This window comes from Megascapheus bottae, chromosome 38 (assembly GCF_031878675.1).
Source record: "Megascapheus bottae isolate mThoBot1 chromosome 38, mThoBot2.hap1, whole genome shotgun sequence".
Lineage (NCBI taxonomy): Eukaryota > Metazoa > Chordata > Mammalia > Rodentia > Geomyidae > Megascapheus > Megascapheus bottae.
In genome coordinates this window covers 1855957-1881706 of record NC_143546.1, presented here as the reverse complement: position 1 = coordinate 1881706, position 25750 = coordinate 1855957, and the positions used below count along the sequence as shown (strand labels likewise).

Here is a 25750-nt window from a genome sequence, read left to right as displayed (position 1 = left end):
GCGGTCATCCACTTCTCTTCATCCTCTTCCATGGCCCAGCCTCCCATTTCTCCCCCACAGGCCGCCACTTCAACATCCCTCTGCATGGAATCCCTTCTTCTGGGGTCGAGCCTGGGCATTTGCCTCATGATAACTATGTAAGGCTGATACTGTTTATGATTTTTGTAGAGAGGCCTGGTGAAGTTGAGAGAGAGTAAGTCTGTTACCCACACCACTCAGCTGCTAAGTAGTCAAGCTAAGCCTCCCGGCTCCAAAACACACGTGCCTTTCCCTTGAGTCACAGGAGCGGACATTCCAGACAGCCAGTCAACGTTCGAAAGACACGCACAAAAAAATACCTCCCCAGAAATAACTCCACCGCTCAACGGCTGTTACACTGCAGGTTTCATTCACGTTGAGTTACTGTCTGCTCCCTCACGAAGTGCCAAATACGTTCTTCATCCTTTATAGTTCCTTACGTAAGACGTTAGTGTATGATAAGTTCAACTACTCAGCTGGCAGAAAACCCCGCTCACACTGGCTCAGGCCGACCACATAGGCCCCGAGTTGATGGAGTCCTAGTGGCGGGCTTGGCAGCACTCACTCAGTTCGTGGGGCATTTTTCCCAGCAGTGACAGGCGCGTTGTGGGCATTCGTTTATTGAGAGCTGTGCATCATCTGTGACCCTCAGAGCGGGCCATCCAGGAAACCCTCCAGCGAGAGCTGCAAGGGAGTCGAGTACGTGGGGGTGGGGAGGCAGAGGCTGGGAAGAGTGGAGGCTGGCAGCTGGTGCTGCCGGCAGCAGAGGAGACGGGTTCCGTTCATGGCTCCACAGCTCCAGACAGCAGAGTTCACATAACGTCCCGAGGTTGTGTAACAAGTGTGGCTCATCTAGCACTCGAGCCTTGATTTCTCACACTCAAGAATCACCCCCCACCCCTAACGCTTCTCTCAAAGAGAAGCCAGCACCTCAGCAGTAAACCCTCGACTGCACCCGTGTCCAGATCTTCAGCTGCAGGAAACAAATTCAGGGCCACAGGAAGCCAGTGATAAACAGAGAAAAGGCCCCTGGGCGCTTGGTCTGGCAGGTGGCCGCCCTCCTCCCTTCCCCGTCTCACTTAGCCCTGGCAAGATCTCAGCAGCCTGGGCAGTCCCTGTGCCTTTCTGTGGTTTTGAACCTGGGATCCTTGGGGGAAATCTCAGCAAAGCCATTGCAAGTCTCCTTGTTTGTCCTTCCGGTGATTGTGGTCCAACTTCCTTATGGTTGAGTCTTGGGTGTGTGTTTTTGTAAAGGAAAAAACTCATTATTTCCCTTTTGATATAGTCAGGCGTTGACTCTTATTTTGTCCACAACTTAATTTTTAAGGAAAATGGCCATTTCTTCTCTTCTTTCTTCTTCTTCTTCTTCTTCTGAATACCCCTGGGTATTTTAGGTACCTATTTGGGGTTAGTTTCTGGATGGGTATTGAGATTAATACCGGGTAATTTTTGTTCAGAATTGCCTCGTTGGACTAAGTCCTGTGATTCTTTCTTTCTTCTTACTCCACAGCCTTCTGCAAGGCCGTCCACAGGCATACAGTTTAATAGGAATGTAAATATAAATATAAATGACTTTTTCTGTTGCTGTTTATCCTCATACATGGAGAGCCTTTCTGGTCTTTGTACCCACAGGATATTCTGGAAAAGCATTCATTAAATGAATGTTTTTTAAAAGACGTGGGGAAGTGGCTTTTATTGAACATCAGTGTAAAGGTTAACCAGGAAATCTTATTTATTTTCGCTCATGCTGTTGAAAATGGTTATGTAATGTAATGGTTCAGGGGTTTACCTCAGTTTAGCCGTAAATCGGATCCGTGTATTGGACTTTGTTGCTAGATGTGAAAGTCTGTGTTTGTGTGCATAGACGGTTTGAAAGCGTGTGGATATCAGGTGATCTCATTCATCCATTCTCTCTCTCTCCTTTCTCCGTCATTCACTTGATTCTCATGATCCCCAAATAAACATATTAAAGATGATTTACCTTAAAGTCTTTCTGCTTCTTTCCAAAGAGACTCCAGAATCATTCATTTCAGAATCCATCATTCAGAGACGTCTACGCTCATAAAACACAACTATATTTCTCCTTTTCATAAAGCTTTCACCCATGGTAGCCCAGGAATTGCTTTTTAAAAAAAAAAAAAAAAAACCTATGTGCTTTCTGGATTCTTCTCTTTGTATTTTTTTCGTTGTGGTACTGTCCCATTCTTGGGGACGTGAACGCTTTGTTTAGCCCATTCCCCTACTAGGTCATCCAGGTTGCTTCAAGTCTTTGGCTCATATAGAAGCAGCGCTGAAAGAAGGCAGGGGGAGCATTTAGAGGTGACGAGGAAGAGGAGAGACCCACACGGCCCTGCTCTCCTTGTTTCTGTGTTGTTGCTGTTTTAGCAGATGGCGGCTGGGGACCAGGTCCTGCTGGGGAAGCAGTCCTTGATGGATGCTTTAGACGCCAGAGGGGAAAGCACTGGCTGTCAGTGGGTGACTGCTGAGGGGTGGAATGTGGCCGTGGGAGGGTGTCAGGAGAGGGGGCTCGGAAGTGGACCCGGATTCCTGTGCAAGCCCCTGCCGCCACTGGGGATGGGGTTTGGGGGTTCGCCTGGCTGGCCCCGCTCACTCCCAGGAAAACAGCTGCCGCTTTGGGGTGCAGCCAGGTACTCGGTGGCAACCCAGGCAGGGGAGGGGGCAGCGGAGAGTCTGGGACGGGTGAGTCCGTGGGAGAGCCAGGGCCTGCGTCCAGGCTGTGAGCCAAGGTCCTTGGAGCTCAGCCCCTGAGCAGAGAGGGGACAGGCCTGAGCCCCGGGCACCCAGCGCCCGTCACTTCTTTTCCTGTGGCCTGGGCGGGCGCTGACGTCTTTCTCAGCGTGGGTGTGCCCTTGGCATTGCCGCAGACAGGGCTTCTGAGTGCGGTGTGCAGCATGCCAGCACGCTTGGCACCGGGGCTTCCGCCCCGAATGCCAGGAGCTCCACATAAGCCACCGGACATTCCCCGTGGCTTAGGCTCTGCCAGACCCTGGTGGGCCTGCGGGGGCAGATGAAAGAGAAAGGCGGTCTTTGCTCGCCCTGTCTGTCTGTCAACTATACCTATCTGTCTGTCTGTTTCTCACATTTGCTTTATTATTATTATTATTATTAAACTGTGGGAGAAATGACAGCCACAGGAACAGGGAATCGTTATTAAAGGAAGACAGATTGAAAGCAAATTAATAACCGAAGGCGAGGGAGTGGGTAACTAGAAGAGTAAAGATAGACGCCGGATCCAGTGGCTCAGGCCTGCAGTCCCTGCTTAACTCCGAAGCTGAGCGCGGAGGATACTGGTTTGAAGCCAGCCAGGGCCGGAAAGTCCATGAGACTCGTAATCCGAAAAGCCAGAAGAGAACTGTAGCTTCAAAGCAAGGGCAGTAAACATCCTTGAGTCAAAAGACCTCAGCGACAGCACCCCAGCCCCAAGTTCAAGACGTAGGCCGGCACAGATGTACGCGCGCACACACACAGACACACACAGACAGACACACACAGACAGACACACACAGACACACACAGACAGACACACACACACAGACACACACACACAGACACACACACACAGACACACACAGAGAGTAAAGATCAAAAACGGGGCAGCAGCGAGGACACAGGAAGACACTGTTTCTGCTACATCTTATTGGGGTTTATATTTGTTTATTTTGTTGGTCATGGGGCTTGAACTCTGGGCCTGGGCGCTGTCCCTGAGCTCTTCAACTGAAGGCTAGTGTCCTACCCGTGGAGCCACTGAGCCACTTTCTGTTTTCTGGTGATTAATTGGAGATGAGTCTCCTGGTCTTTAGTGCCCACACTGGCTTTGAACCTGAGTCCTCAGATCTCAACCCCTGAGCAGCCAGGATGGCAGGCGTGAGCTGCTGCGCCTGGCTGGGGTGACGCTGCCCCTACAGGCTGTGCTGTGCCCTGGCTGTGGGGGGTCAGATGCAGAGTCCTCAGGGCCCAGGGTCCCAAGGCCAGAGCTGTGGGGCAGACCTGAGGCCCCCCCCCCCACTGGGGCAAGCTGGTTCCTTTTCAAGTTTACAGACAAGAGCCCCCTCCTCCTCCCCCTACAGCCCCCTCCCCTCCTCCTCCCCACACAGCCCCCTCCCCTCCTCCTCCCCCCACAGCCCCCTCCCCTCCTCCTCACCCTACAGCCCCCTCCCCTCCTCCTCCCCACACAGCCCCCTCCCCTCCTCCTCCCCACACAGCCCCCTCCCCTCCTCCTCTCCCTCACAGCCCCCTCCCCTCCTCCTCCCCACACAGCCCCCTCCCTCCTCCTCCCCACACAGCCCCCTCCCCTCCTCCTCCCCACACAGCCCCCTCCCCTCCTCCTCCCCCTACAGCCCCCTCCCCTCCTCCTCCCCACACAGCCCCCTCCCCTCCTCCTCCCCCCACAGCCCCCTCCCCTCCTCCTCCCCCCACAGCCCCCTCCCCTCCCCCTCCCCCTCACAGCCCCTCCCCTCCCCCTCACAGCGCCCTCCCCTCCTCCCCCCCACAGCACCCTCCCCCTCCCCCTCACAGCGTCCTCCCCTCTGGGCTGGCCTCTGACCTCCTCCTGTCCTTGCAGCTGTTCATGGTGGACAACGGGGCGGACGACTGGAGGATAGCCATGACGTACGAGCGCATCTTCTTCATCTGCCTGGAGATCCTGGTGTGCGCCGTCCACCCGATCCCCGGGGACTACACCTTCACGTGGACGGCGCGGCTGGCCTTCTCCTACACGCCGTCCACCACCACCGCGGACGTGGACATCATCCTGTCCATCCCCATGTTCCTGCGGCTCTACCTGATCGCCCGGGTCATGCTGCTGCACAGCAAGCTCTTCACGGACGCCTCCTCGCGCAGCATCGGGGCGCTCAACAAGATCAACTTCAACACGCGCTTCGTCATGAAGACGCTCATGACCATCTGCCCGGGCACCGTGCTGCTCGTCTTCAGCATCTCGCTCTGGATCATCGCCGCCTGGACGGTGCGCGCCTGCGAGAGGCGAGTGTCGGCCACCCGGGCCTCCTCTAGAGCGCGTGTGCGGGCTCCAGGCGGGCCCATGGCTTCGTCCCGAGCGGACCGGGTGGCCCGCGGTCCTCCGAGGCAGCCCAGGGGCGCGGAGCCCCGAGGAGGAGGGCCCAGCAGAGGCCGCCTCTGGTGAGGGCGGGGTGGGCGCCGAGGAGCTCTGCTGGGCCTTACCGCAGGGCCCGAGGGTGGACGGGGCAAGGGGAAGGGGCGTGAGGGGAGCCAGGTGAACCCTGGAGAGCAGGGGCGTGAGGGGAGCCAGGTGAGAGTCCAGGGCTGATGAGGGCTGAATGTGGAGACCGTAGAAGCTGAACCCTTGGCTTTGAAATGCACTTAGGTGGTTTGCAGTAGGAAAACGGTCAGAGAGTTGTAGAAGAAGATGGACAGACACACGACAGGGAGGGGGGCTGCCTTCTGGAACCCCGTGAGGACCAGTCGTGCCGTGAACTTCCTTGTGGCCATTCATTCTTGAACTTACGTCTTCTGATTCAAGGTTTTTAGAAGTTGTCGTCGTCATGGGTTTGTGTTCTGCTTCTCTGTGTGTGTGGATGGGAGCTCTCCAGGATTGACTGTTTTCAGTGCTGGTTCTGGGCTTGAACTCAGGGCCTGGGTGCAGAGGCTGGAGCTCTACCACTTGAACCATCTCTGGCTTTCTGATGATTCACTGGAGATAAGAGTCCCGGGAACTGGGACTGAGTCCTGGGCTGGCTTCCCACCATGGCCGCCAGCTCTAGCCTCCTGAGTAGCTGGGGTGACAGGTGAGAACCGCCCCCTCCTGTGCCCTGTGGAAGGTTACTTTTAAAGGAACGTAGACTCCTCTGGTACTGCTTTGTCTCCTGGCAGTCACCGTGTCTGGGACAGGTGTGGCTATGGCATTTGAAGAACTCAGCGCCAACCCCTACTTCCACAGTGAAAAGGAGGCTGCGTGGGAATGCAGGGGTGGTGGGGTGCCGGTGAGGGTGGGTGCAGGCTCCCGCTCTTCCTCCAGGACTGGGCAGCCAGCCAGCCCCCCGGTGCTTCTCCCAGGGTGACCGTTCCTGCGATCAAAAGTGAAAACGGCCAGGTATGGTGGCTCACCCCGATCACCTGAGCTACTCCAGAGGCTGAGACCCGAGGATCGCAGGTCAAGGCCAGCCCCTGCAGCAAAGTCTGAGAGACACATCTCCAGTGAACCACCCAAATGCAGTTCTGGTGCCATGGCCCAAGTGGGAGAGCAAAAAGAAGCGTGAGACGGTGCCTGAGCCCCAAATTCAAGCACCAGAACTGGCAAAAAAAAAAAATGTGGAGTGGTGGCTGCTCCATGGAGGTGGAGAGGCCCTCTCCACTCCCCGCCCAGCATGGTGGGGTAGAGTTCCCCGCTCAATTTTTCACCCGGCTTCCATTTGAATGCACCAGATCTCTGGGTCGTGGCGTGAAGATCGAGATGTGTGAAACGCTAGCTGTCTCCACAGTCTCCATTTTGCACCTAATACTGGCAGATCTTACAGGTCCTTTTCTTGCCTGTCCTCTTCTTCTCCCCCCTCCTCTCCTCCTTCCCCTCCTCCCTCCTCTCCTCCCTCCCCTCCTCCCTCCCCTCCTCCCTCCCCTCCTCCTCCCTCCCCTCCTCCCTCCCCTCCTCCCTCCCCTCCTCCCTCCTCTTCTCCCTCCTCTCCTCCCTCCTCTCCACTGGTCACTCTGGTGTCCTGGCTCTGGTAGAAATGTCCTCCTCAGATACCCGGAGGACCGCGAGAGCCTCCGCAGGTCGGGTGGAGCTGGGTGCCACAGGCACCTCTCGTCTCTTCACCTGCACACAGTGGGCCTAGAATTTGACCCAGGTGTGTAAGCTGGTGTTTGCGTTCGACACACGTGCATGTGCCGGTGTTGAGGTACATGGGCGTGCACGCATGGACACGTGTGTGTCATGTGTTTTCTGGGTGGAGGGTCAGCCGAGGAGTCGGGGCCTCCGTCTTAGGCCTCTGCTTGTCAGCGGCACCCCCCCATCCACCCACTCTGGTCCAGGAGTCATCAGGCAGGCTGACGCCCCCCCCCCACAGCGCCCCTCTGACCACTCAGCCGCCAGGCGCAGGCGGGCTTCTGATGAGGAGGCGGCGGTCTCCGGAGGGCCTCAGGAGAAGCATGCACCCCACCACTCTCAGCCCTGGGACCCGGGGTGCCGAGCGGGGACGGGGGGGTAGTGGACAGGCACCCCAGAGCCCCCAGCGCCAGCCCCTCCAGAGAGGGTCCTTGTAGTTCAGGCAGATCCACTCCGGGAAGGACCCCAAAAAAACAGAAGCAGGAGGACTGTGGCGGGGTGCAGGTGGTGGAGCAAGGCCCTGCGTGAACCTCGGGTGCTCGTGGTCTGCGTGACAGGACGTGGCAGGACGTGGCTGGCCCTGGGGTGGCGACCCTGGCCGCCACAAGGCCATGACACTTCTCCAAGCCATCTCTGGCCTGCGTGGCCAGCGCGGGCCTCGGGGCCCCGGCCGTATTGCAGGAATGGCCCCCGCGCCCCCACCCCGCCAGCGCCGTGGGCCACAAGGGCATCTTTCTCGGGACCTGGGACCCCTTGAAGAACGAAGGGCGAGCACTGTTCCTCCAGGCCACCCAGGTCCGGCAGGGACAGGGAGGGGACCAGAGGGCAGTGCAGCCCTCCCATGAGCCTGCCCACGAGGGACTGCAGGAATACTTCCTCCTCGTCACCCTGATGAGTTTGCCAGAAGGATGACCTTGGAGGACGACCTTGGGTGCTGTCTGCGCACATGGCCTGGGAGGGGCTGAAGATTCCGGCAGAGGCGTGCATCTGGGACCTGAGGGAAATCCCTGAGACACAGAGGACGGGGCTACAACAGACAGGCCCAGGAGGACCTGGTTCCAGGCGGCACCAGACGTAGCAGCTGCTAGGAGGGAGGGGCCCGGAGACTCTGGAGGGGCTGCAGAGAAGCGGGGAGCAGCTTCCTGGAGAGGAGACACACATGCCCACGCGCGTCCGATGCTGTCAAGTCAGTTTTGAACTGTCTTTTAATATAAAGAGAAACAGAAACAGCCTGTCCTGGCGCCTGGACCCCGCCTGCAGGCTTCCCCTCACGGTGGGGTAAAATAGCCCCTATCACCTAGGCATTTTGAAGATCCAGGAATGTCGTGTTTTCCAATGTGCTGTGCAAAGGTATTTTTTATGTGTGTCAAATCCATCTTTTCAACTCATCACATCGGACTGTCATCTTCATTGAACAGCTAGAGGACCATATCTGGGCGCGATGGCTCACGCCTGCAGTCCCGGCTACTCAGGAAGTTGAGATCTGAGGATCACAGTTTGAAGCCAACTCAGACAGGAAAGTCTGTGGGACTCTCTTACCTCCAGTGAACCAGCAAAAAAGCCAGAGGTGGAGCTGTAGCTCAGAGCGGTGGAATACTAGTTTTGAGTGAAAAAGGTTCAGAAACAACACCCAGGCCCTGAGGGAAAGATGGATGGATGGATGGATGGATGGATTGATTAAAAGTGAAAGCAGTGGGGCCGGGAGTGTGGCCTAGTGGTTAAAGTGCTTGCCTAGCATGCACGAAGACCCGGGTTCGATTCCTCAGTACCACATACATAAAAAAAAGCCAGAAGTGGTGCTGAGGCTCAAGTGGTAGAGCTCTAGCCTTGAGAAAGTCCAAGGACAGTGCTCAGGCCCTGAGCTCAAGCCCAGGACTGGAAAAAAAAATAGTGAAAGCAGTTTTAGGAATATTGTTTAGATCGTGAGACCCACATACCCCCCTCTCACTGATTACTGAGCGCCAGGGCAGGGCCCAGAACCCTGCTTCTGCTTAGCAGATGCCACATTTACTTTACTCCTTGAGTGAACTGAGGAGCTGTACTCTGTATTCAAAAAGATTGATATGGAGCCGGGAGTTTGGCTTAGTGGTAGAGTGCTTGCCTAGCATGCATGAAGACCCGGGTTCGATTCCTTGGTACCACATACATAGAAAAAAGCCGGAAGTGATGCTGTGGCTCAAGTGGCAGAGCTCTAGCTTTGAGAAAGTCCAAGGACAGTGCTCAGGCCCTGAGCTCAAGCCCAGGACTGGCAAGGGGGGGGGGGGGGGAGAAGAGGAATGTATCACGAAAGGCGCCTGAGTGGTGCCTTTATTCACATTTTTAAAAATTTATATCACCTAGGATGTAAATTTCAAAATCTACCTTTCTTTTAGAATATAAGGTTGGGTTTTATTATACCGTATTTGTGCCCTGAATATAGTCTAGAAAAGAGACGTTTTGCTTCTTTTATTAATGGTTGGTTAATTCAAGTTTATCAGACTGAATTCTTAGTCGCATTTATAGACTTGATTAATTAAATTCCCTTTGGTGCTTAAGTTCCATTGTAATTTAGTGGATTCCATTCTGATCTAGTGCCTTGACAAGACGCATCAACCACCAAAACAAGCCAAATTACTGAAGTTATTCAAATTATTCTACTAAATGAAGCCCACAACCAATCAACTTCACTGAGGCGTTTGTAGCTGTCTCCTGCACGGCACGTCACTGAAGAATCGTCATGCTAACGAAAATACCGGACCCTTCTTTGCAAACCCAGCCTTCCAGGCGGGGGGGGGCATCGGCCTGCCTGGTGACTCCTGGACCAGAGTGGGTGGATGGGGGGTGCTGCTGACAAGCAGAGGCCTAAGACGGAGGCCCCGACTCCTCGGCTGACCCTCCACCCAGAAAACACATGACACACACGTATCCATGCGTGCACGCCCATGTACCTCAACACCGGCACATGCACGTGTGTCGAACGCAAACACCAGCTTACACACCTGGGTCAAATTCTAGGCCCACTGTGTGCAGGTGAAGCGACTCTTCTTTCTGAAGCTCGTGAGCTCTTGGGTTTCTTGGCGTGCATGCCCCCTCTCGACAAAGCCACTTCTCCCAGTCAGTGGACAGTCAGGGTCACCTCCATGTGCTGGGAATAGGACTGTGACGACACTGCATGGCTTCTGTAGCGGTCCTGGGTGGCATGGATCCGGTCACTGCTGGTGTCGGTGTCGTCATTAGGAGTTGTCACACTCACAGCGCTAGGATTAGAACTTGGGCCCTCTGGGGCCTCACACTCTCCATCTGATTACTGGTGCTCTACCCCTTGGGCCATGCTGCTGGTTGTTTTGCAGCTGAGAGTCTCACAGATTTTCCTTCCCGGTCTGGCTCTGAACCCTGATCCTTTGGCTCTCAGCCTTCTGAGCTGCTGGGATCACAGGCCCAGCTGGAAATGACCTCTGATTGCCCTTGACGTAGTGCGTAGCACAGGATTGTGGACCTCAGTCTAGATGGTGTGAGGATGAACTCTGACATGTGTTTCCCAGAAGCTGTATATATAATGTGTGATGTATGTTGTGGTATTATATATAACTATATGTATATATACCATTACATACATCTGTAACTAACGGGGCACCAAGATCCTTCAGACTGATAGCCTGGCTTCCCTTGCTCCTGACAGGAGGAATCCCCAGGCCTTAGAAATCCCCCTGTGGTCAGCATTGTAAGTGCCAAGCATTGTTCTGGGAGTTTTTTTGTGCCGGGCCTGGGCTTAAACTCAGAGCCTGGGCATTGTTCCTCTCCCGCTTTGAGCCACAGCTCTGCTTCCACCTTTTGTGTGGTTTATGGGCAGTATGAATCCTTCCTGCCTTCTCCGCCTCCTCGTGCTGTAATGGCAGTGCCGGTGCCCAGCTAACGTCTCATTTTTCAGCGTTGTATCTAATGCTGTTTAGGAATAAAACACGTGTCTAGATTTTCCACTTGGTTAAGTGCAAGTATGGAAGCACAACAGAGAAGCCAGCGGTGCAGAGATGGCTGCAGAGCAGGGGTGTTCTGTGCTCCCTCCCAGGCTCTGGGCAGAACCAGCCGGGGGGTCACAGGGCCTTTAAAATGCAGCTCGTGTGACCACGTTCCGAGCGTCGTTTCTGTTCCCGTTCACGATGCCTGTGCTCACCGCACCTTCTTGTTGATTTAATTGTGTATGAAATGAAGACGTGTGTACACGCATGCATTAAAAGCAGAGCTGAGCTTCAGCACAAACCTGTTATCCAAAGAAAGCTATCAGGCAGGAAAACTGTGAGCAACAAGAAAGATACGTAGAGAACCTGCCAGAATGGGCAAGGCGCCGTGGCTCACGCCTGTCCTCCCAGCTCCGCAGGAGGCTGAGCCCCAGGATCGCGGTGCAGAGCCCGCCCAGGCCCCAGAGGCCTTGCGACACTCCAGTGAACCACCGTGTCCCTGGAAGTGGAGCTGTGGCTCAGGGTGGGAAGCTCTCATCTAACCTCGAGCAGAAGAGCTCAGGGCAGCGCCCAGGACTGGCGAAAGGTCAAGTAAGGAATCTATAGGAATTACGCAGGCATCCTGAGGGCCCAGGGAAGCAACTGGAGTCACGGTGTACGAGTGGCAAGCAGTGTCTGCTAGAGAAAGGGAGAGGACTTGTGTGTGACGCTCCCCAAGTTCTGATCACAGCCGTGGGGCCGTAGGGGTTCACACCTGTGATCCCCGCTGCTCCGGACACTGAGAGTGAGGGTCACCTCGTTCAGAGCTATAACGCTCCTTCTAACCACAGGGGCCCCCCTGCGCCCCCCCGGTGTCGGGGCTCTCCAGCCTGCTGGGCAGGGGCGGCCCTCAGGAGGACGGAGACACGCTCACCTTCCTCCCTGTGCTTGTGGAGTCGCCCTGAGCGTCCTCCTTAACTACTACTGCTCTCGGGCTCTGCATCTCCTCCATCTCGTCTCTGCATCTCTAGTGTCCTCTCTTCCTTGGTCCCCAACGTAACCAAAGGAAGCATGGCCAGGCTTGGTGGTGTGATTCACCTGTCCTGACCCTTCTGGCCGAGGCTCCCGTCGTTGCGTGCGTGTGTGGTGGAGTTCTGGCCAGGTCAGGGCATTGAGAAGGGTTGAGATGGAAGGAAGCGTAGCATTGCAGAGATGGCCACGGCAGGACTAGACAGGCATTCCCGTTGGGTCCGTTGAGGCGCCGGGGGACAGGGTAGCAGAGGTGCTGAGCAGCCAGCACCCCCATCGCCCTCCTCCCTTTAAAAAGAAAATCCGTGTACCCAGCAGATCTGTGTGGGTGCTTGAGGGCCTGTGCTCCCGGGACTCGCCCAGCCCTGGGGCTTGTCCCTGAGCTTTTCCACTTACGGCTGGCGCTCTGCCACTCGAGCCACAGTGCACTTGCTGGAGTCCTCAGGGCTTTGCTTCCCCAGGCTAGCTTCAAACCACGATCCTCAGATCTCAGCCTCCTAGGGTCGCAGGTGTGAGCCACTGGCACCCTGCCACAGCACACGTTTTCAGAGCAATTCGTCTAGAATTCCGTGTGCAGCAGTGTGGCAGACTTGATGCACTGAGTGCTTCCTTCACAGCGGCAGGGTGTGTGTGTGTGCGTGTGTGGACAGGAGTAGTCCATGTGCCTGGGTGCTCGTGAGGAGACCCTCACACAGGGCCTCCTGGAGGAGAGAGCAGAGCAGGCGCGGGGCCTGGCCCTCGCGGCGTCGGGCGGGTGACGGGCCGTGGGGGGTTGGGAGGCTCGCCCGTGGGGTCTCAGCCCCGGTGTGCCCATCTCCAGTGCCAACGGCAGTGTGTGTGTCGGTGTTGTGATGCCGCCCTGCGTGGCCTTCCCGCCCCGGACTTTGGCTTAGCTCAGTCATTCTGGCCCTATCCAATCAGTGTGAAATGAGGCTTAACCTTTCCCTCGGGTGAAACAAGCTCCCCGGTGAGCGGGAGATGAGGGTTCAAGCATTAGTTGGTGTGTGATGTTGTAGGGTTTTGTGTAAGGACTCCTCAGTTTGTGATTGTGGAAGAAAAACAGGTTACTGCCAAGAGCGAGGAGACCAGCCCGGAGGCGTCGGCCAGGCCAGGCAGAGCGTGGCCCGCACACCATGCCGTGGCTCAGTGGACGGCGAGTGGCCCCATCACCAAAACCTCCCCGCACAGAGATCCGTGTATCGGTTATGCGCTGGATCGGTCACAGCAGCGACCCCGCTGGCGTTCGTCCTTCCAGGCTCGTGGCAGGACAGTCAGTCACCTGCTGCTCCACACTCGGGGCTGGGAACGCAGCTCAGCGCCACGCCTGCCGCCGCCGTCCAGCCGTCCATCGTTGCTAGCACGAGGTCAGGCTGTGACATCTTAGTGCAATCCCGGGACACTAGCCTGGCACCCCGGCTTGAGCACTGGTCACTTGTGGGTCTGTTTCATAGGCCTTCTATAAAAACATCAGTGTCCTTCATCAAATGGCTTTCCCAAGAGAGCCTCTGGGGGCGGACAAATCATGTTAGAAGAATCCACTTATCCATAGGAAATTAAACATTTCACGCAGTGGGCCGTTTGAGGGCTCGGTGCTCTGTTTAACTCTTCGAGGCGAGGTAGACTTGGGAGGCAGGGCGTCAGTGACTCCGCACACCATCCTGGCGAGGCAGCTCCCGAGGGTGCTCGGGTTTTCTGAGAACAGTGTGGGCTGGGTGACCTGCCGCCGGGAACAGCCCGAGGCTCCCCGGGCAGAGCCCTCCGTCTGCCGCCCGTGCCCGGTGGGTCCCGGGACTCTGGGGTGAGGTCACGGGGTTCACCTTCAGGGCCACAAACCCACAGAGGGGGGCTCCCAGCCCCCCAAGTCTTACGCCCATCAGGTCTTGTGCGCACGGCATTTCAGGCTGCCAAGGCCTCTGTCCAGCTCTGGGCATCAGCTCCTCCTCGCAGCACCCACCTCCCTCCCACCTCCCCTTCCACGCCACACACACAATAGCCAGGACCACGGAAGCAGCCAGGACCACGGCCAGCCCGAGCCGCCAGCTGCCCTGGCCAGATCCAGCTTCAGTGAGAGAGGCAGGACGAGCAAACTGGGAATCTACAGCTGTAACACCCCGAAAGCCAGCCTGTCTCTCGTACTGTACCTCGCGTGTGCACAGCTCCAGAAAACCAACGTGTTAATTAAACCACGCAGAGAAAGGAAGACATCGTGGACCGCACGCCTCTTCACACCTTCTTGAGAGCACGTTGTCTTCACACCGCGGAAACACTGGTTTGAAATAACCTTGACGTGAACCAAGACTTGCCGAGTCCTAAAAGGTAGTCCAGTATTGTCAGTCAACGACCCAGCTTCCGTCACTTTTCTGGACAAGACTCCAGGGAACGCTGGGCACCGTGGCTCAAGCCTGGAATCCCAGCTACTTGAAGGCAGAGACTGGGGATCGCTGCCCAAGTCCCCCGCCGGGGTCCGGATGGCCTGCTTGGCCCCCGAGGCAGAGGGACCAGCCTCCACCTGGGGCCCCAGCACGCAGCACAGCCCTCCCCGGAACTGAGGGATCCGACATGGCGCAGTGAGTTAATACAGATTCCTCCTTTCTCTAAGAATGGTGGACTTTTTTTTACCCAGGGTGCATTGCAACAAAGCCACATGGCAGTGGAGAGGGTGATCTGGTGTCGGAGGGTAGCGGTGGTTTTAAGGTCCTGGAAGCTAGAGAACATGTTGTATTTTGTGTGTGCGCGAGCGCGTGTTTGACCCGAGGGCCTGAGCGCTGTCCTTTGGCTTTTTCACTCATGGCTACCACTTGAGCCACAGCTCCACTTCCTGCCTTCTGCTGGTGAAGCGGGCATGAGAGTCTCACGGACTTCCCTGGGCCGGGTTTGAACCGCAGTCCTCAGATCTCAGCCTCCCGAGCGGCCGTGAGCCACGGTGCTGGTGGAACGCGTTGTGTCTCTCTGTTTCCATTGGCGTTTCCACTGGCAGATGGCCTCATGTGGCTGTGTTAGCACAGCGGTGGTTGAAATCACAGTGACGTTTTGGGTGTCAGTCTGCCCCGAGGGTCTTGACAGGTGACAGCTGTCACCTAGGTCCTGGCCGTCTATGGTGACAGCCTGTGAGCCCAGCGGTCGTGTAAGCCAACTTCACAAGCATCAGAGGAAGCAAAGTTAGAATGTGTGTCTGATTCGCCCTAGCCACGCTTGCACGTGGTCAGAACTGCCTTTGAGAGAGACACTGTTTCCCAGCATGGCCGTCCACTCGGCAGAGCACTGCGAGCAAAGCCTGAGACTGAAACTCACCTGGGCGCCTCTCGCCTCCCAGGGCTCCATGTCAAACCCTTCCAGCTCCTGAAGCGGGAGGATAAGTCAAGAATTTTGATACCTCCCCTCCCTCTCTCCTTCCCTCCCTCTCTCCTACCTCTCCTCTTCCCCCTCTCCCCCTCCCACCACGAAATTCAATTTCTTTATAAGCATAGCTGGGTTTTGGGGGGGGTTTTTTGTCTGTTTTTTGCCAGTCCTGGGCTTGAGCTCAGGGCCTGAGCACTGTCCTTGGACTTTCTCAAGGCTAGAGCTCTACCACTGGAGCCTCAGCACCACTTCTGGCTCTTTCTATGTATGTGGTACCAAGGACTTGAACCCGGGTCTTCGTGCATGCTAGGCAAGCAGCATAGCTGTGTTCTGAAAACTAAACATTTGTTGTACTTTGAACATTAGAACTTTAGAAACAATTCACAATAACTGACCGGTCCTCATGCACCTGGGCGTTGGGTAGGCGGATACCAGCAAGTTCTTTTCTTTCCAGGTGCCTGGAAGCCCTGGACAGACAGAGCCCTGTTGAAAGAGTCCTCCTCCTCTGGAACTTGTGGTTGACAGCAGGGAGGCAGGCAGGCAGGCAGGGGAGGCAGGCAGGCAGGGGAGGCAGGCAGGCAGGGGAGGCAGGCAGGGGAGGCAGGGGATCGCATCCATCCTCCTGGGCCCTCTCGGGTCCCTGTTTATCCTCAGTTCTGGCTCCTTCCCAGCGAGGCCCTGGTTAGTGCAGGTGGAGGAGTGGGGCGGACCCCCCAGCCCACCCCTCCTTCCAGACCCTCCTGCCTAGGTGAGCCCCGGGCCTGGCCCCTGCCCAGTCCCTGCCCGGTTGGAGTCAGGAGCTGCTGGGGTGGAGATGGTGTGGTCCAGCACTGCCACCTGGTGGCCGCCCGCTGCGCCAGTCCCAGCCCGGGAGAAGGGGGTGACCCCAGGGGCCTGGTGGAGCTTCTGGAGGAGCGCCAGGCCGGCCAGGCCAGGCCCGTGGTCTGGGCTTGGTTCTGCACTCAGGAGGGCTTGGCACAAAGGCCGCCTGCGTACGTGAGCAGTAAGGCAGGGGGACGAGTGGAGCGGGAGGAGGGAGAAGCCTCCACAAGTGCCCGTGGCCACATGGCTGTGGGGCCCTGGACCGCCCCCGTGGCCCTGCCGGGCAGTTTAAAAAAACAAACCTTCTCCTGGATATTTTACATGACAAAAGCCCCCGGTGACCCTCTTGGCTTAGCCCTAAAGCCGTGTGAAGTATGCACTGTGTTTTAATCGTGTTCTTGGGCTGTCATTGGGACACTGCCGAGCATGTTCCCGCAGTCAGCCTAGACAGCTTTTCCGAAGCCACGTCCTGTGTGGCACTGGTGTGGCCTCTGGTGTGCCAGCGTTCCCACCTGCCCGTCCTTGCGCTGTGTGGGGCAGAACTCCGCTACTCAAGTGCAGGACCTGTTACGAGCAGCTGCTTTTTACTCCTTCTCCTTGTGGCTGGCGTGCGGGGGCCGGTGTGTTGTGGCTGGTATATTAGGGGGGCTGTTTTGTGGCTGGTTTTCACGGCTTGTGTGCAGTGGCTAGCGTTTTGTGGCAGCGTGTCATGGTGAGTTCTTGTTTGTCTCATGAGGCATTTGTGCTGAGTGGCCATACTGCCTGGATTTCGTCTCCCTGGCGGGGTCCCCTGAGCCTCAGATTCTCAGCCCCCGCATTCTCTCAGCACGACCACCTCTTGTTCTCCCTTTGGGAAGTCAGACTTCTGTTTGTTTTTTTTTTTTATTAAATGAGAAAAGAAAAAAAAATTCACATGTGCAAAGTCAAAGGAGCAAAATAAAATCAAAGTTCACACACACACACACACACACACACACACACACACACACACACACTCACACACACTCACGAGATCAGTAGAGCTGCCCTGGTCCAGGCCTGAGCCAGGGTTGGGCTGTGGTGGCAGCGTGGCCCTGCCTGCCCCTGCTGCTGCTCCTTGGTGGCTCGCTGGCTCTCCAGAACTTCCACGCTGGAGGGGGCAGGTCCCCGACGGCTGTCTCTGGGTTTCCACTCCACTTCTCACGTCCTTTCTTTGTCCTGCTGGAGGGAGCACTGTTTTCCCCGAGAGCTGTACTCTTCCTCCTGTGTCTCCCCCCCCCCCTCCCCGGCCCTCTCCCCTGGACCCTGGAGAGCGAGGCACATGCTGGCTGCCTGGCTCCAGGGGGGATGGAGGGAAGACGGTGGGGCTGGGAGGTCGGCTGGAGCTGTGCTGGGAACTGGGCTCCTGCTGCTGGGGTGGTGTGTCTGGAGCCCAACCCTGTGCCCCGAGGGATGTCATTGTTGTCTATGTCACCGTGTTCCACCTCGGGCTTGGGCTCGCCTCTCTGCCTCTCTCGAGGGAAACCCTGATCTGGCCCGCGGTCTGCTTCCCCTGGCGGGGCTCTGCATTCCCAGACTCCCATTGGTACCCAGGTTTTCTCTGCCCCCTGTGTGTTGTCTGGACGTCGCAGGCCTGGCCAGCACCTGTCATCAGGCCTGGGCATCGATGGACCCAGCCAGCCAGCGCACGACGCCCACCCTCTGTGACGGTAGACCTGACAGAGCGACTTGAGCTGTGTCCTCCTCATTCGTCTTTTCTCCTCCCAGGCCTGTGTTTCGTCTCCTTTGGCACTACCTTCCACCTTCTTCAAGTCGTCTTGGACGGTGCCTCCAGGGCCAGTGGCTCCTCCTGTGTGAGCACAGCGTCTTCCAGACCCGTTGTCCACCATGACACTCTTGTCTGGGTGTGGAAATTCTTGGCCCCTGGCGGTTTCCAGGTCTGCTTCTCCAGGCAGGCCGGTCCCGAGCCTGGCCCCCTCCCCTCCGGACCCCGCAGGCTCTCTCTGTGTGCCCCGGCCATCCGCGTCTCTTCCAGACTCCTGTTGCTGGGTGGCTGCCATCTTTCTGGTACCGCGTCATCCTTTCTGCGGCTGAGCGGCTGAGCGTATCCCTGGAACGTGTGCCTGGCCACGCCCCCCGTGACTCTTTCAAAGAACCTCAGCAGCTCCATTTTTCTGTCTATTCCAATTAATTGTATCTGTTGCTAATGTTTCAAGAAAGAATCTGAAGGGAATCTTCTAGTGTTCACTTCTGCACACAGAACAGTGTTATTTCTGATCCAGTGAAGTGTGCTTTCTGGTTCTTCTGACTTGTCCTGCTGCAGTTACAGGGGTATTTCAGAAGAGAGGTGGATTCAGGAGAGAAAAGGGGTTGCATGCTGGCTTTTAAATCTCGATAATACTTCACAGTGTACAACACGGGGCGAAATCTGAAGCCACCATTGAAATTCACACTCAGGTATTTTTGCCAATTCTAAGTGTTCATCTAAAAGTGAGAGTGGGCCTCGTGGGTCAGCTCTTAGCCTCCCTACCCCCTCAGTGAGAATGCTGCCATGGCGATAAGTCTGACTGGCTAAGAAGGCACCCGGGTGCCTTTTCCCATTTGGTGGTTAGTAGGGTCATCTTGGCTGTTCGCATCCGTGTTGAACATCTCGACACAGCATACGCGCTCGTGGGAAGTGTTAGGCGGGTTTATTGTGTCCTGAGTGGAGAGGGTGGTTTACCACTGAGCCCCACGCCGTAAGGTACCAACATCCACGAGCGTTCGTTTCCAGTGGCTTCCACCGCTCACGCCCAGGTCGAAGCCAGCCCAGGCAGGAAAAAGCTGCCAGGGTAGGCATGGCTCATGTGGTAGAACACCACCAGCCTTGAGTGGAAAAGCAGATGGACAGCACCCAGGCTGTGAGTTCAAGCCCCGGGCCTGGCACATACACACAGAGCTGGGGCCTCGGCACAGGGCCGGGGACACCGGGCATAATAAGGAGAAGGGGCAATGGGCACGGCGTGACTTGCCTGGGGGCTCCATGAAGACCTCACGGTACCCTCTGCCAGCACTTCCTGCCCCTGGCTTTGAAATCCAAATCAAAGGTGGGACAGGAGGGAGAAGCCCTCACTGCTGCTCGGCTGACGGCCTCCGCAGAGGCCGTGCCCGCCATGTGCCTGGCAGATGCTGCTGGCCGGTCAACTGTACTGGGTAGAACTAGCCCGCCCCGGCTTTCACTCCGCACTCAGCACCGGTCCTGGGGGCTGAACTCGGGCTCTGCGGGCAGGGCAGTTCCTCCTGAGCCGCGCTCCGAGGCCTTGGCCCCGGCTGGCCTCCTCCCTCGGCCTCCACACCGGGCCTGGCCATTGCTGAAATTGGGGTGCTTACCCCCCTTCAGACGGGTTGGTGGACAGGTGGACGGGTGCCGTCCCGTCGGAAGGCCGGGCCGTGTGGGGCGGATGACTAATGTGGCTCGTCCTTCCCCAGGTACCACGACCAGCAGGACGTGACGAGCAACTTCCTGGGTGCCATGTGGCTCATCTCCATCACCTTCCTCTCCATCGGCTACGGCGACATGGTGCCCAACACCTACTGCGGGAAGGGCGTGTGCCTGCTCACTGGCATCATGGTGAGTGCCGGGGGGGGGGGGCAGCAGCTAGCTGCTCGTGGGCTAGCCTGGACAGCTCTCGGTGTTCCAGGTGGGCTAGCCTGGACAGCTCTCGGTGTTGCTTGTAGGCTCGCCTGGACAGCTCGCGGTGTTGCTTGTAGGCTCGCCTGGACAGCTCGCGGTGTTGCTTGTAGGCTAGGGCTAGCCTGGACAGCTTGCAGTGGTTTAGGTGGGCTAGCCTGGACAGCTCAGCCTGGACAGCTCTCAGTGTTGCTTGTAGGCTAGGGCTAGCCTGGACAGCCCACAGTGTTTCAGGTGGGCTGGCCTGGACGCTGCCCTGGCCCCTCTCAACAACTGTATGTGTAGAGCTCTGTCTAGCGGTCAGGCTGCCTTCTTTCCTGGGCCCCCTCACCCCGCCCAGCCTGAGTAGGTCCATTCCCTACTGAGCAAGGCTGGGGCCCCCGAGACTCGCGTGTGAGACGGCAGCCTGAGTCATGAGAAGCCAAGTGGGCAGGCATGGCCGGCTTCCACAAGAAAACCGGGGGCTTGTGGACTCCTGTGAACCTGGGATTCGCGCCTGTGTTTGCTCTTGGTCCTTTCTGTCCCCTCCATCTTCCCCGACACCTGCCCTGCTACACTGTAGCCGCTGGAAGGGTGGAGGGAGGAGTGCGTGGTGTCTGGCGCCGGCGCCATCGTGCCACACCTGCTTCTCCTTAGAAACATTCCCTTCCCGATGTTGTCTAAGTGCAAATGAGTCCTTCTCCCTCTCACCACGCACACCTGAGGCTGCTCGTGTGGGTCGAGGGGCTGCTTGGTACATCACCCCTCCAGGTGCTTCCTCTCCCTCCCTCCCGACCCTCCTTTCCTTCCTTCCTGTGAGGAGATTTGAACTTGAGGACTCATGTTTGTTTGGCTCTTCCACTTGAGCCACATACCATACCCCAGCTTTGCATTTTGCTATTCATTTTAAGCAACAGTGTCTCAGGACCGTCCTGTCCAGGCTGGATTGGAACCACGCCCCTCCGGGTCTCAGCCCTTGGTAGTGAGGATTATGGGCCTGGGCCACCATGATTTTTTGTCCCTGGCGTCTCGCAGGAGAGGCCTTATCTTCTGTGTACCACCTTCAACGGCACGTCCAGGCAGCTCCCTCATCAGATCTCGCTTTGCTTTATTTTGAAGTTATGAACACCGTTTAATCTAGGTAGATTAATCTAGGTAGATTAAACGGTCCCAGCCGAGCCATCAGACTCGGTTTCCCTGTGTGCAGAGAAGCGGGCTCTTTAGCAGGGTTTGGGTTCAGGCTGCCATAGACGTCCTCTTGGTGGCCTGTGGAAGGTCCGTGTCCTTCAGCTGAGCTGTTGGCTGTTGTTGGAGGCGAGTCTTGTTTGCGGGTGTTGCTTTGGCTTTCGGAAGTGCCGGTACGTCTGGGGTTGTGCTAGCGAGAGCTCTCCAGCTCTTGTGTCAGTGTTGGCCGGCTCCCCTCGGCCCCCGCCTTTAGCGCTCTGCCAGGGAAAAGCCTCGCCTGGGCTGGTGGGAGCGCGGGCAGGGCGCTGTGCCGCCGGGACGGCCCCCTCCCGGAATCGCCCCCCTTTTCCTTTTGAGGCAGACTCGGCAGCCATGCCAGGGGCTCAGGGAGAGTGGCCCTTGCCCCCTTCATACACCGCGCTGTTGATCAGAAGCGGTGGCCAGGCCAACCGTGACGGGTGAGGTGGGCTCTCGCCCAGGGCTGGGCGTGGACGTGGCAGGGCGCCTAGCTACTGAGGCGGCCGAGGTTCAGGACCGTAGTTCAGAGCCAGCCTGGGTAGAAAAGTCCGCGAGACTTTCCATCTCCAATGAACCACCAGAAAACCAGAAGTGGTGCTGTGGCCAAAGGGGTAAAAAAAGATGCTCAGGAATGGCGCCCAGGCCCTGGGTGTGAGCCCCAGGACAGGAAGAAAGGAAGGAAGGCTAGAAGAGAGGGAGGAGGGGAGGAGGGGGGAGGGAGAGAGGGAAGGAGGGAGGGAGGAAGCAAGCCAGCAAGCATAGAAGAGAGGGGAGGAAGGCAGGCAGGAAGGAAGGAAGAAGGAAAGAAGAGTGGGCGAAGGCGAAGGAAAAGGAAGAGGGAGGGAGGAGGGAAGGAAGAAGGAAGGAAAAGGAAGAAGCTAAAGAGGGAGGGAGAAATGACTGCTGAGGCTGGGATGGAGGGCTGGCCTGGTGTCCTCACTCAGACCCAGGGTTTGATCCCCTGCACCATGAAAATACACGTCTGTCTTACGTGACGATCCATATGGGAATCGCAGCTGTAGAGGCCCTGCCCCTCTCCTAACTTACCAACCTGGCACTGCCCTTCCGGACAGGCTGGTTAGGGGTGTCATTCTGAGCCCCTCCTGTATGGAGGGCTTGGTGGGGTTGTGACCGCTGCCGTGAACTCACGTGGTTTCAGCTCGGATGTCCCGGGAAGGCGACCCCGGGCTGCAGTGTCCCAGCTTCAACCCTGCAGCCATTCCTTCTCTCCTCATGCTCACAGAGGGACAGTAACTGTCCTTTTAGCCTTGGAAAGCAAGGTAGCTGTCCTGGTGTTCATAAGATGGCTTTTCTTAATTTTAGAGATGTGTGCGTGGCAGTACCTTTTCCTTTCTACCGGCACAGAGGAGACTGGAGATCTGATTGCTTCGAGGGGGACATCCACAAGGGTGGTGTGATCTTGAGGATGACTCACTTGCTTTTCTATTCCCGTGAGAGGATTGCAGCTCTGGTTAACGTTTGACTTTCGAGCAAGGAGGGCGAGAATCGGGGGTGTAATTATCGTTAAATATAGAGTGATCTCTGTCCCTTCCTTAGGAAGGTTATTCTCTGCTAAGCACCTCTTGAATAGTTCAGACGCCCCTAGGTCTCGGCAGAACAACAGAAGTGACACCACTCCCTGCGGGCACGTGCGATTTTAGTACTTCCGGATTAAGAAAAGCCGGTAGAAAGGCGTGCTGACATCTGGCCGTCTCCTGAAGGATATTTGGTTTGCCGTGGGTTAAAGAATCCGTCTTTTTTATGCCAAGGCTTAAGGACACAGAGATGCCAGGCACACTGCTCTTTTGATGGAACAAGGAGTCCAGGACATAGGAATAATGAGCCACAGAGAGAGCTAGACCTAATCTGTTCATAAGATTTTTTTTTCCTTCACTAGCTATAGAAACCCCAAGAAACTCTCCCAGACCCAAAACCTGCGTGACACGTGTATGTATGTGGACACCCCAAGCAGCCCGTGGTTTTTGCTTGCTTGGCATGCCTTATCGTTTGACATGGAGTGGGTAATACCGGAGGTCTTTTAAGGAGGGCCGCGGTCTGTGTCTCTGCGGTGTGTGTAGTGTATCTCATCAAATCAGGCCCAGGTGTCTTTAGATTTTTTTTTTCCCCTCGTGCCAGTATGGAGCTCAAGGCCTGAGCTCTATCCCTTTGCTTTATCCCTCCATAGCGGTTGTTCTGCCACTTGAGCCACAGCTCTGCTTCCGGCCTTTTGGATACAAGGGTCTCACAGACTTCCCCTTTCCCAGGCCGACTGCAATCTGCCACCCTCACAACTGAGGCTCCTGAGTAGCTAGGATGCGAGGATGAGCCGCCAGCCCCCAGTCCTGCAGAGCAGGAAGGGAGGAGTGATGAACTCTTCCTCTCTTTTAGTAGTTACTCCATTAACAGGTAGGAAGCTAAACAAGCAGAGGGATACGGGGGTATCTGTGCTTTTACCGTGGTGGCTTTATAAATGCACTTTCCTTTGCCTGGTTTGCAGTTCCTGAACATTTGAAGAGATGGCTTAATTTTGTTTTCTCTCTGTTCCTTGGGAATGTAAAATGACATGGGACAGGAACCACCAGGATTTACGTCCTCATATAGGAGGAAGGAAGTGACTCATCCCATTAAACGCACACCACGTCAGTACAAACCAAGGCAGTGGAAAGCTCGGATGTGATGAGACAGAACAGTGCTGCACTGGTAGGAGAACAATCACCCTGCACCGTTACTACACTTCTAACGCAACAGAGGCGCCGGCTGTTTACCTTGCACCTAGAAAGCTCTTGGAAGGGAGGCAGTTTTGTTCTGTGAAAACTTCAAGGGTTGCTTTTTGGAAGCGTGATTCCACCCCAGTCAAATGGAGGAGTGAGGATTTACGGTGAGGTGCACATTATGGTTCTCTTCCTTAGTCAGAGCCGTGGGTGGAGACTCGGACTAAGCAAGTCACCACTTCAGTGGTGACCGATGGTCGCCTCTGCCTGTCCCCCACTTCCAGGAAAGAGCAGACCCCGCGATAAGCACAAAGGCTTACATGCCAGTGGTTTTCCACTCCTGGTAGGACTTTGACTTCCTTCCAGGAAAAAAAAAAAAACAACATTCTCTGCAGCAGCCACCTGTGGGCAGCGCAGTGCCGGCAACTGGTGCCAGCCGCCCTCTTGGGGCATCTCTAGCAGTTAAGACCCCAGATTCCTGCCGCCGCCTCTGCTTGTTTGAGCCTCCTGGCTACCCCGTGGTGTCTCAGGACCCAGCCTGGAGCAGGTGAGAAGGCCCTGGGGCCGGTGCTGTCAGACAAGGGGATGGCTTGTAGATTTAATCTGCTCCAGCATTCCCATCTGGTGATAGATGTGTCTGTCCCAGCCATGGAAGTGGGCCCAGACCTTTCCTGAGACCATTCCTCTTCCTCTGCTGTCGCCACTTAACTCGTACTCTGAGACTTGATGAGGTAAAGTCAAGATTTCTTGCTTTGTTTTTAGCCTGGTCCCTGCCGGTGCATTGTGGGTATGACACATGCAGGAAGAACACAGGTGGGGAAGGGGAGCTGAGCACTCAGCCCACCGGTCCCTAACACCCTGCCTGGCCCACAGCCAAGTCACATTTACTGACAATTGTCGGTTGTAACACACAAGTTATAGGAAAGGACACTTTCCTGGGTTGATTTTTAAAGGTTAATGTCATAGGAAAAAGTTAGGTTAGATAATTCTTGTTTTGGGCCTTGTATGTTTGCTTGGCTTTTTCTGTACCAAGGGGTTAGCCATTTCTTAAGCCACAAATTGTAATTTTAGAAACTGTTGTGTATGCATTTAGTGCCTAAAAAAAATCACCAGTGCTGCAACTGCTTAGAAATAACCTCTTTCCAAGGAGAGCTGCCTTCTTTCCCTCTCTCTCCAGTGTGGCTTGCTTTTCTAAAAAGTATAACTGGAAACATGCTGTGTGGACAATGTGCTCCTTTACCCCTTCCCGTCTTTTCTCCCCGCATCTACACACAGTTCTACAGGACAGATTGATTGTGCAATTACAGAAATCTCTCGACAGCTCAGCAAGGTATTTTCTGGCCATTTATTCCTGTTAGGATTACAGTTCTTGTCTTAAATTAGGCACACTAAGGTCGTAAATCTGGCATATTACTTTATCAAGTTAGAAACATTGTTTATAAATATTCACTGGTAAGCGCAATGTACCGGTGGCTCAGCCTGTCATCCTAGCTACTCAAGAGGCTGAGATCTGAGGATCAGGGTTTGAAGCCAGCCTTGACAGGAAAGGCCCCGAGACTTTCATCTCCAGTTAACCAGCAAGAAGCCAGAAGTGGAGCTGTGGGGCCAAGTGGCAGAGCACCCGCCTTGCACGAAAAAGCTAAGGGACAGCAGCTGGGTGCTGAGTGGCAGTGCCGCGGGCAGGCGTGGTGACCTCTCTGTCCTCTGCTTGTCCTCAGGGTGCGGGCTGCACAGCGCTGGTGGTGGCTGTGGTGGCGCGGAAACTAGAACTTACCAAAGCAGAAAAGCACGTCCACAACTTCATGATGGACACTCAGCTGACCAAGAGGGTGAGTAGGCGGCCACAGCTGGAAAGGCGGGGCCTTCTCCGCAAACTGCTCGTGGGGTGGCGTGGGCATTTGGTCAGGGTCGATCGCAGCTAGATGACTCTGGACTTGGTGAGGCCAGTGGGCGAGACGTCCTTCCCCTGACCCTCGGCCAGCTCTTGGGGGTGCTGGGAGGACAGGAGTGCCACGTGTGGCGTGCAGCCTTTCCTCTCTCCTGGGGAGACCAGTATTGTGAATGACATTATTGTTAGCTGGTCACTTGAAATGGCCAAATCCCAGTGCAGAGACCTTAAGAATGTCGTAGAGGAAGGTTCCCTTTAGCTTTGAGTGTCTTTTGGTTCTGGATTGCCGTTGTGGTTGTTGGTCAGTCGTGTGGTTTGAACCCCGGGCCTGGGTGCTGTCACTGAGCTCTTTCAAGGCTGGCGCTCTACCACTTTGAGCCA

At 56.2% G+C, this 25750-nt stretch overlaps 1 protein-coding gene across 6 annotated transcripts in view; it reads left to right on the top strand.

Annotated features, from left to right (window-relative positions):
- Nucleotides 1–25750, top strand: part of Kcnn2 (potassium calcium-activated channel subfamily N member 2) — a 176757-nt gene that overhangs the window by 138251 nt on the left and 12756 nt on the right. For 4 of the 6 annotated variants that reach the window (XM_090325476.1, XM_090325475.1, XM_090325477.1 and 1 more), the window contains 3 exons: nucleotides 4601–5019; nucleotides 19387–19528; nucleotides 25200–25310. In XM_090325476.1, coding sequence (XP_090181602.1) covers nucleotides 4601–5019; nucleotides 19387–19528; nucleotides 25200–25310 — 672 coding nt within the window. The remainder of the gene's footprint in view (nucleotides 1–4600; nucleotides 5020–19386; nucleotides 19529–25199; nucleotides 25311–25750) is intronic. The other 2 variants (XM_090325478.1, XM_090325479.1) reach the window with 1 other exon arrangement.